This window comes from Cryptomeria japonica, chromosome 11 (assembly GCF_030272615.1).
Source record: "Cryptomeria japonica chromosome 11, Sugi_1.0, whole genome shotgun sequence".
In the NCBI taxonomy this organism is placed as follows: domain Eukaryota; kingdom Viridiplantae; phylum Streptophyta; class Pinopsida; order Cupressales; family Cupressaceae; genus Cryptomeria; species Cryptomeria japonica.
In genome coordinates, this window is record NC_081415.1 from 422,202,880 (window position 1) to 422,214,652 (window position 11,773).

General features: G+C 36.4%; 1 protein-coding gene across 4 annotated transcripts in view; it reads left to right on the forward strand.

Moving 5' to 3' along the window:
* LOC131073636 (uncharacterized) overlaps positions 1-11,491 on the forward strand; it is a 42,801-nt gene extending 31,310 nt beyond the window's left edge. For 2 of the 4 annotated variants that reach the window (XM_058010136.2, XM_058010135.2), the window contains exons 2-3: positions 10,294-10,525; positions 10,718-11,491. In XM_058010136.2, the coding sequence (XP_057866119.2) occupies positions 10,294-10,525; positions 10,718-11,125 (640 nt within the window). In that variant the 3' untranslated portion in view covers positions 11,126-11,491. Of the gene's footprint in view, positions 1-814; positions 871-10,293; positions 10,526-10,717 lie in introns of those variants that run through there. The other 2 variants (XM_058010134.2, XM_058010133.2) reach the window with 2 other exon arrangements.
* The last annotated feature ends 282 nt before the right edge of the window (positions 11,492-11,773 follow it).

Genomic DNA, 11,773 nt, shown 5'->3' on the forward strand with positions numbered 1-11,773 from the left:
GAATAATGTTAGAACTATGGGTGATATTAACCTTGCAATTCCTTTGAATTATTTAACTTAGATGTCCATGTGAGCTTGGGTGTGTTTATAACTAATTATTATTCTCTAGGTGACTTGGAATAAATAAGGGGCATAATGTGGGAGGAAGCATTGTAAGACATCATTAGGCATTTGGCATGAAATGGAAGAGAATTTATGACAATTTATTATGTTATAAGATGTTATGATGTGTAAGAAGTTGATTGTTTTTTTTTGGACTTGGGTGGTTGTTATCTTGTTCTTTAGTAGATTGTTTTGGTCCTCTAGTGAAGTTAGAAGATCAAGTTCACATGTAAGGTCTTGAAGTTTCTAGAAAGATGCTTGTAACTCCTAGACATATCTTACAGTCTCTTTGTATGTTGACTATTTGGCTCATGGTTTGAGTCTACTGTATTGGAAAACATTTATGGTTTCTTGGATTACATATGTCTATAGATTGAGGCCTTAGGGTAGCAAAATGTATGGTTTTACAAGTTATGTTGTTATGCTATTGGAACGTTGTTGATTTGAAGGAGGAAGTTGTGTTGATGTACTTTACATGTGAGATTAATACGAACTTGTGTTTTTTTGGTGGTGAGATTTTTTACTTGAAAGAGTTTTTGCTTATGTATTGCAAGTTCTTTGCTTAAGTGTTATTTCCATTTCCCTACATGTTGTATCATTGTTAAATGAATTTGTAAGTACTAAGGAACAATAGTTTTTGTTGTATTTTACCTAGATATTAAAAAAATAGGAGAAAGCACGGGGAAGGAGTAGATTGGGGCAAAATGATTTGCCTATAAACAAATTGATGCAACACTCCGACAACAATCGAAGAGACAACAATAGAAGGTGATCCCATAAGGAGGATCAAGTTAATTTAGATGGGAGATCTATGAGTACACATTAGAGCAATAGAAGTTCCATTTGAGTATTTTATCCATTTGAAATTATTGAGTTGTTATTTTACTATTGAAAATTTTAGCATCTTTTGGTTTGTATGTTATTTTTAGCTATATTTGATTTACTTGTATTTTAATATTCAAATATTAATATATGAATTATTTTAATAGTTGTTTTCTTGTAGTCCCAAAAATTTGGAAATGTTTTTGGCATACTTGAAACTTGTCCCCTTATCTTTGCATCCATGTATCTCTCAAAACTATGAGAAACACAACACAAAAGTGTTTGTAATTGCTTCTGGATGATGCAAAAACTCTCACACAATCGAATCTAGAAGCAATTACAGAACAATATGGGTTGTGGAAATCTAATATCATTAACACAAAAGTGATTTGTTGTAATGTCCCCTTTTGGTATTGCTCTAAATCTTACCCTAAAATCACAAATTCCATTAAAATAAGAATTGTAAGATAGTTAGAGGTATAATTTTTACCATTTAAAATGCCTTTTAATAAGATAAACCCTGATTTTAGTCCTGCAAACATATTAAACAATATATATATATATATATATATATATATATATATTATAATTCCATTATGGTTAGTAATCACACATAGAAGTACAAATACATATAAATATCATAATTCATTAGATAGGTTATATCACATCTATATTCATTTTTAGTATCCAATCACAATAGAGTTTGAATGGTGGAGTGTGATAGAATTGGTCCAAAGCAATCTTCACACTAAGCCCAAGAAAGGACACTCACACTCTTGGCCCCTAGTGGCAGGCACATTGGACATCCAGCATCGGGTGGTCTATCTAGTGGGATGCTTGTATCTGCACTCCCTATCCATGTTTCCTTATTCATCCTCTTATGACTGAGAGCATGATAGGTTGGCCCGCAGCAATCCTCACACTAAGCTCAAGAGCGGACACTCACCCTCTTGGCCCTAGGTGGCAGGCACATTGGACATCTAGCATGGGGTGTTCTACCTAGTGGGGTGCTTGTATCTGCACTCCCTATTCATATCTCCTTTGCCATCTTCCAACAATCAACCATCATAGAGGTTGGAAAGGAAATCGCAATAGGGTGCCCATAAATCCTCCTATCTAAGCCCAAGAGCGGACACTCACCCTCTTGACCCCAAGTGGCAGGCTCATTGAACATTTATCATCAGGTGGTCTGCTTAGATGGTGATCTCATATCTGCTCGCCTTTCTTGCATTTCCTTCCATTCCTTATATGATTGTTTATTTGATTGATTAGCATTTCATATTGTTTATTTGATTGATTAGCATTTCATGTCATTAACTGTACCAAACACATTAGACAATATCTTCATCATGCATACACTAAGCTAATGTCTCATGCATACCAAATACTTGTTAATGCATAGGTCTGCTGTTTATATCAATGTGATCTGCTGCTTATACTCAGATATATTTGTGTATGGGAATCCTCTCCTATTTGTTCATTCTATTCTTTTGTATTATATATTCAGAATGAGACTTGATTTCTTATCCCTATACTCATACCATATTTTACAAATGTACTTACTAATTCCAGGCTGATGTAAATAACTCAGATTTCTGCTGAGATTATTGTGTTTTTGAGGTTTATTTATTAAAAAATACATGAAACAAGTTTAAAATCGTTAAAAATCTTTGAATTTCTTGGGTTTTTCTATTTGCCGAGTCTTGGCCGAGTCTTTGCAAGTCCGGGCACCGAGTCCGAGTCCGGGTCAAAAATCAGCTTGCTGAGTTCAAGCCGAGTCCGGGTCAAAAATCAGCTTGCCGAGTTCAAGCCGAGTCCAAGTCTTGTAACTATGGTTACTATATTTAAGCCCAAATCCTTACTTCTTTCCTAATCATCAACCCTAATGGAGGATGGGGAATTACTATGTTAGGGTGCTAGAAAACTAACCTCCACAAATAGGCCCAAGGGCTTCAGGACACCCGTCCATACCACCTCTTGGGGCTCACCTACCTTGTGAGATATTAATACTGCCTTTACCTAACAAAACCAACCGAATGCTTAAGGATTAGGCTATGAATATACTAATCTCTCATGTATTATGAATATATATAAAATTAAGCATAACTGTCATGTAAATCTGATTTCACTATTATTAACAAATCTAAATCTGATTGACATTATTTCTGCTATATGTATAAATAAAGATTAAATGAAACAGCTTATATTATAGGCCATATATTTTCTTCTTATGCCTAATAGAATTCAAATATAATATTACTATAAATAAGCATTTAGTTCATAAATAAGTTACAGCATACCAATCTGCTGTCCCAACGATGATTGCCAGTAATAATCTGATCTGCCAGTAAATTAATATAATCTGTTCCTTCCATGATCCTTCAGTGCTGGCGTGTTCCTCTTATATCCTCCATCGGGCTTTAAAGGTGGCAACTTCCCTTTAGGGCTGTAACCTTTGGGGTGAAATATATTTTTGGCTTCAATCTCACCTCTTAGTCGCTAATGGCTCCTTCTAATTCATGATTTTTATTAATCTTAATTAACCTTAATTCAATTGAAGGAAAGAATCGCTGCTAGTTAATTTGATTAGTTATTAATATTCACCAATTGCTGATTACAAGTGGAATACTTGATCAACTAATGAAATATTTATTGTTTTTGTTATCGCTGACTATGTATTGATTACTATTGCCGCCTAAGGTAATTGTTTCCTTGTTGCTGATCGCCCAAGTCTTTGGCTGCAATTTGTATCCTATGTTTTTGCCATCAGTCCATCTGTCCACGAAGGATATCTCAGACTGCTGATAACGTATGTCGTGCTGGTGTTTAATATTGAAGTCTTAATCGATGAATGTGGTGATTATATTCCTCATGATATGATCGGGATCACGGCATTTTACTCCCTCAGTCATCTTCAGATTACTACAACTTATGAAATTGTGAAGTCTTTCTGTGCAAGACAATTTCATATACAGATTCGTTGGGAAGTCCAATTGGGGATTTGACAGATAATTACAAGAAAGATGCTCATTTGTGCTGGTGCCTCAATGGCAAGGTTTTTTTTTAGTTGTAGACTCCTCACAACGGTGACTTTGTAATTTCATAACTCTTTACTTTTCTTTGGCAACTGTAGTTTTAAATTTTCTACCAAATTTGTGATCTGTAAAGAGCTGAAGTTATGTCTAAGTCTCTCACCAATGTATGGATTATTAACTCTTCACAAATATACAAACTCAATTGCATTGAACAACTAAACATATTCAAGTTGCCAAACACAAATACTATGCTCGTGAAACTGAAGCAGATAACACTCAATAATGGAGAGCATGCATGGAAATGAGACGCATACACCAATTTCCAGCTGGAAAAACACTTTTAAAGAATGTGATCTTGGCTCATGCCACTAAATCATTGATTTACAAGCATTACATTGCCCAAAATGGGTTCATTGGAACAACCAAATCAACACATAGCTGCTCGTTCATGCCTACCTTGCCTCCATTCTAGCATAATCCCACTTCATATTCATAAGTGAATTGTTGTAAGAAGAGCCAACCTTAAAAAAATTGCCCAAATCTGTGAAATAAGCTTCCCCTTATTTGATGGTCAGTGAAAGATCAAGACTTTCCCAATTGAAGCACATAAATGTCGTTGTTCACATTCTGGTCTTCTCATGCACATTGAAGCTCAAACATAACTGTGTTGGTTTCCATCATTTGTGCACTGCTCCGTATTGTTTGTTTGCTGGAGCATATTATGTGTTTGCCACTTATAGGAAGGGGTAAACCTGCCAATAAGTGCCCTGTTTGAAGCCTTTGGGAGTGTTTCAGACCACCCCTTGTGCCTTCACCTACCTCATGCCAACTGTTCTTCACACCTAATTGCCTAAAAACAAATTAAACTTACATACTCAAATTGAGAAGTGATCTCTGATGATGTCCTTAGCGGTCATTAACAATCTATTTCATGGATCTTACCTTCCACACCAAGAGGGTTTTGGTCCCCATAAGCTTAGGAACTTATTAAACTTGGGGAACTTTGTCCTCGCTTGACCTAAAGAAATCTACTTTTCCTTGCTTGGAATTTTCCCTTTTGACCAATCAATCATAACTCTTGCTCACTTTGTTGAGTATGTCTTTACCTTCTTATCAAGGACAACATCATGTTCCAACATATCTTGTTCTTAAGGTTCAAATCATCCATGCTTGCCATAACAACATCCTTCTTGTCGTCAAGTAGGGAAGGCTTTACAATCTCAACCAATCCACATTAATTATGGGGAAGATCTTTATGTATTTCAGACCATATCTTAGTTGCTTGAGTTTCTGTAAGTGCCTTGCCACCTTTCTTTGCCCAAATAAACTTATACCTTGTTGCCCACCTGCAATTTGTGTCCAACTCTGTGCTGACATGATGACTTTTATACTGTCTCCTTGAGTTTCTCTTGAACGTTAAGGTGAGTTTGCCTCACCTGCTCAATGAAATTATCTACAGTACTCATCTCAACATCCCTGTTTTACAGCTCTTCCTTTGACTGTCTGAGGCAAACATCAAGAGGGCTTGGTGTTAAATATCTAAAATGTGCTTCAAATGGGGATAAACTAGTAAGAATGAATTTCTCTATCATACAATTGCTGGATATATACCAAATGCTTGCCACAGCTCTTCAAAAACTGCTGATTATACTTATGCAACAGCTGTACCAGTTTTCTGTTTACTACTTTGGTTTGCCCGTTGGACCCCTCCTTGCACCTTCACGTACCTCATGCCAACTGTTCTTCACACCTAATCACTTAAAAACACAGCAAACTTACATAGTCATCTTGATTAGTGACCTCCAATTATTACCTTAAGGCCCAACTTTAACAATCCATTTCATGGATCATACCATCCCCACTACAAGGTTTTTGGTCCCCTAAAACTCAGGAGTTCATTAAAGTAGGGGATTTATTCCCCACTTTACCTTTGAAACCTACTATGCCTTGCTTGGAACTTCCCCTTTCTGAATAATCAATCATAACTCTTGCTCGCTCTGTTGAGTATGGTGCAAAATTATCCATGCTTGGCATAAGATCATTCTCCTTATCAAGTAAGGAGGCTCAAACAATCTCAACCGATCCGCATTAATGGAGAAGATCTTCATGTATTTCTGCAAGTCCAGCCCAACAGCATTAATTCCCACCCCTTATGTGATCTGAATTACCTCACCGTCTCAGTGAATTTATCTACTTTACACACCTCAACATCCCCCTTTTCTAGTCCTTCCTTTGGCCGTCCAAGGCAAACTTCAAGAGGGCTCTGTGGTAAATAGCCAAAATGTGCTTCAAACGGGGATAACCTAGTAGAGTGAATTGCCCAATTATATGAGTGCTGGATGTATGCCAAACGCTTGCCCCAGTCCTTTGGAAACCACTGATTATACCAATGTAACAGATGCACCGATGTTCTCGTCACTGCCTCAGTTCATCCATCCGAGGATGAAAAGCTATAGATCACTTCATTTTGGTATCTAATCTACTCCACAATGTATACCAAAGTCTACTTAAAAGGATTGTGTCTCTATTTGAAACAATGCATTCTGGAACTTCTAATTGAATCTGTATATTCTTGAAGAATAATTCAGCCACATCACTTCCAGTCAACATCTTCTTACAATACACATCTTAGAAAAACTGTCCACAATAACAAAAATCTAATCATTAACCTGTGTAGTCCTTCACAAACTACCTATGAAATCCATGGAGATACTCTCCCATGACCTTCTAGGTACTGGCAATAGTTGGTACAGCCCAAGTTTCCTGTTGTTGGGCTTACACACAATGTAGTTGGCAACTTCTTATATACCTGGACACATTCACCTGCATATACACCAAAAGAGATACTGTTGATAATATGCTACAGTCTTTGTCACTCCAAAGCGACCGTCTGCTTGTGAGGTATGTGCCTCTAATACGCATGGGTCGAGGCCCCTTAGGCACACAACTTCCATGCTTTATACACAAGACTTTCTAAGAGATAAAAAAAGCCTTCCATTGATTTGCTGATTTATAAATCTCGTTGAAATCTTCGTCTCCACATAATCATCCACATTTACGTCTTCTACAAATGGTCTAGTCATGGACATTGTGCCAACTGCGGATAGAAGTGGTGGTCTAGAATGCATATCTGCCATTTTATTAGTTAATCCACACTTTGGCAGACCCAAAGTGTTGCAAAACCCATCAATTTCTACTTCTGCTGAAACCAAAACATACAACTCTTATCATAGGTGTTGTAATTTAGACAACTCCTTTAAACATTTCTGAATGGTAACAAAATAAGTCAACCTCCCATGGCAAATCAGCCTCCATGGCATAATCACTAGCAACTGTCCCACCTTCTAATGACTGCCAAAGATTAGGCAATGCCAAAATTGGTGCCATGCTAATTTTCTTTTTCAACTCAAAAGCATGCTGCTACTTGCTAACCCAATGATTTTTTTTCCATTCCAATGATAAAATGTAATGGGGTAGTGATATATGAAAAAGACTTAACAAACTTCTGAAGGTATTGAGCTGCTCCCACAAAATTCCTCCTTCCAACATGTGCGTTGGTTTGGGCCAATTCACTATGGCCTCAATTTTGGAAGGATCAATTCTTACCTCATCATTTTTAATCATGTGACAATAATACACCAATGAAATTTTTGTAAAATCACATTTTTATATATTCAGAGTAACCAATTCTACTTTAAAATTGCAAAATCTTGCTTTAAATGCAAGATATGTTCCTTATGTTTTGATAAAAATCAAAATATCATTAAGGTATACAAAGACAAGAATCTAGCAAAAGTTATAATAACTCATTTGTCAGCTGCGTAAGGGTAGCTGGAGCATTGCATACACTGAATGGTAAGACCAATTACTCATAAAGCCCTTGCTTGGTCTTGAATGTCATGTATCCTCCTGTTTTATTGGTCTTGATGATAGCTTGAGTTTATATCCAATTTAGTGAAAAACTTGTTGAAGCTCATCCAGAAGTCATCAATACATGGTAGTGGTTGCAATTTTTGATGGTAATTTTATTTAAGCTCAAATTATCCTTGCATGTGTGCCAAGTCTAGTCCTTCTTTGGAACTATCACAACAGGAGAACTGCAAGGGGATATAGTTGGATGCCCAAACAGCTCTCCAAGGTACCTGGTCAACATCTCCTTGTCCATGGCATCTTTCCTCCATTGAATTCCTGCTTTTGGAATTTACTACTGTATTCTTGTACACTTTGTCCTTGCCTTCACCAAAAATAATGCCGCTGCACAATGTGCAGATGGGGTAAAATTGTTTTTACATCAAAGATTTGAAATCTTATCATTTGTGTACAGGCACAACTTTCATGCACTCCAAGGATAATTTATATCAACTGTTCCTTTTTTACTGTTTGTGCTAGAGATAAAGGCTGTCAAGAAGTTAAAAATGGTTCTTTAGATTGTTGGGTTTTGTTTATGTCTGTATATGGTTTAGAAATGTTTGGTAAGCTCAAGTATGCTAGTATTTAGATACAAGTCTTGTATAGTATGAGTAACACTAATCATCCTAGGATTCTAGGAAGTCTTCCCTATGGTAAGAGATTTAATGTTGATGGTCAATTACAGAAAGGACATATTAATACTATTGACATACCAGATGGGTGGAAAATTGACTGGCTAAAAAATTTTGCACCTAGACTAAATTCTAACAAATCAATCCATAGAATCAAAGGCAACTCTATTCATGTTTACCTACAAGTCTGACAAGTGATTACTCTAGTCTGTCCTCTCCTCCTAGCTTTGCATCAGCCTGTTATTCTTTCATAAGACTAGATTCAGGAGAAAGTCAAGAAGAAAAGCTGAACTTTATGTTGAAGTGAAGATGAACATCCTATTAACAAAGGACCAGATCCTTCTATTAAAGGGAAAGAGAAAGAGGATGAATCTTTACTTCTTACTAATGTCTATGCCTCTACCTAGAGATAGTTCTCTAGTATTCTATGAAGAAAATAATATATCTCTGTACAATGGTGGAAGATGGCTTCCCTTGAAAGGATCATGCAAAATTTCAAATGGATCAATAAATCATTTAGTATGCTTTCAGCCTTCCAAGCTAGAAGACAGAGCCCAGCCTGGATTTTAAGCATAGGATTATTTGGTTAGATTTTCACAACATTTTCAGGAAAATTTTGATGACTTATGCAGAGATGTACTATATATTAGAAATATTGTTGATTTAATAAATTTGAAGGTTAATAAAACTATACAGTTTGGATTAAAAAATAGCAGTCAAGTTGCAGAAATTAGGCTGTATAATATTGTTGAGTGCAAAGACTGATCAATCTTTGAATAATTTGCATACACTTGGCGATAATGTAACCAAGATTGTTGATAAATTACAAGAAATAGATGGAAAGCTTGCTGCTGTAGAAGCTAGTTTAGATTGGTTAGAAAATGAAGAAAAGAAAAAAAAAGAGCTTTAATAATCCCTGAGCAATGTTTCTCTTATAAGAAAAAGAGCTATGGAAAAAAGAAAAAGAAATCTCAAATTGGAAAATTTATCAGCTGAACATGGGAAAAAATTGGAAATTATAAGATTTGTACATGTGTATATAAATAAAGATATTGGGATTTGGGTTTGAGGGTTTGCTTATTTCTTTAACACGTTCAGTACAGCTAGGTTCAGCTGATAATTTACCAATCCACACACATGCACTTGTGCACACACACACAAGGCACAGCAGAATGCAATCTTAAACGGGAACTCAACCTTTTTGATTTGTGGTTAATATTGTGTGCAAGTGGCGTTATTTTCAGCTTGCTAGAATTTGACTGAGCTCAGGTGCTGAAGTTTTTTCCTTTCAGAGAAAATATCAATGTATTTTTAAATGCATGATCGAGTGAAATATTGCCATGAACAATTTCCTCTGCCCATCAGGGAATTATATTTATGTGCAGAGAATCTAGTGTTACTTTGTAATCAATTTTGTAACCAATGACCGGGTATTTGACAAATGATATATATTTATATTCCTGCTTTCTGGGTAAAATCTCTTAGATAGCATCTGTTACTTAGCTTCTTGGTTAAAGGTAAACTCGTGGCGTTGATTCTTAATTTGCCTGTGGAAGCAGTGTGGCTGAAGGCTGAGACAAGTTTACGGCTAGTTTGAGAGAAAGACCGTCTCCCCTGGGAGCAAATGTATCTTGTTTGAATTATATATAGCTGGTGGCTTACCTTGATTGAAATAAAAACTTGAACTAAACTTTTTGGATTATGTATGTAGTCGTTAAGAAATGACCAGAGCAGAGAGATTAAGTGGGTTTCCCACAGATCAAACATTTATGTACTTGTTTAATGTGTTTTAGCATGCAGGAGGCTGCCATCAGAGCTCTACAAAGTGCCCTTGGAGGGAAGAAGGATGCATTTAATAGATGGGATGAAGAAATTAAGAAGAGGGAGGAGGCAGCTGGAGGCAGAGGTGGAAACAGTGGGGGAGGATGGTTCGGGGGTGGAGGTTGGTTTGGTGGCTTTGGAAATGAGGATTCCTGGAAGGAAATTCAGCAAGCAATCTATGCAGTGGGTGGGTTGGTTCTTATGGTGAGTGCCTCATTTCTTTTTAGTACTTATCAAATTCAACGCCCTAAAGGCACTATTATAGCATTTGCCTACATATCTCTATTTAACATGGCAATTCTTTTCAATATCTAATAATTAATTCTTGTGAAGCAATAGTGCCACTCTGTGTGTATGTGTTCATTTGTCTTGACCTGTGATCTGTTGTCTGGGCAGTATCTTCTGCTTGTCAAAGGAGAGGCCATGATCTCAGTTGTATTGAATGCCATGGTGTTTCTGTTACGTGGACCTAGAGATGTTTTCAGGTCCATTACTACGGGTGAATTCAAATTGGAACCTGCACCAAACTCTGATGATGAATCTAGCTTCAAAGGTGTAGATGCCACACCTAGTTCTGCACAAGCTGATGTGATCAGGAAGTCAGGGCGAGATATACTCTCAGTTGTATTGAACTCCATAGTGTTACTGTTACGTAGACCTAGAAATGTTTTCAGGTCCATTACTACAGGTAAATTCAAAATGGCACCTGCACCAAACTCTGGTGATGAATCTCGATTAAAAGGTGTAAATGATACACCTGGTTCTGCACAAGCTAATGTGATCAAAAAGTGGGGGCGAGATTGATATTAGCAGCTGATGATTGTCTGTTATTAATTCAAGGAAGATTGCTATGTATAGAAGTATTCTGTTTGGAGCTCATTTACCTCTACTGTGCTCAGCCTTCAAACTTATCATAGTAATTTATAGTAGGATATAACAGGCATGCTGTAATTTAGGCGATGCATTTTTTTTATTGCTCCTAAATTACGAAAAGGATGAGTGAATGGAAATCAACAAAAGAATGGTTGAACCTCTAGCACTGCAGAAGTTCATAGTTTTCCTTGTATGTGAAGAGGGATGATTTATGTCTGAGAAGTCTCTATCTGTATTCTTGCGCAAGGCAGATAGTTTTGCTATATAAAATGGAATATTAAAGTGCCCTTTACAAAATTTCTTTTATTTTCGTTCTCTTTTTAATTTTTATACTTTATATCACAGTTTAAATTTCAAACGAGGTGGGTAGTCCAATGGACTTCAGACTCCAAACAAAGGAACATAGTTATTGATTATGTCTGTCATCCATGTAATTTAAATGCTTTATTAGACAAATATTAAAAAGCTCCTGCCATCAGTATGAATTTATTCTAAATAGAAGATTTGCTCACCCTTGCACATATGATTCTATCAGGCTTTTCCTTTTCTCTCATCTAGGTGACGTCTTATTGATTTGGC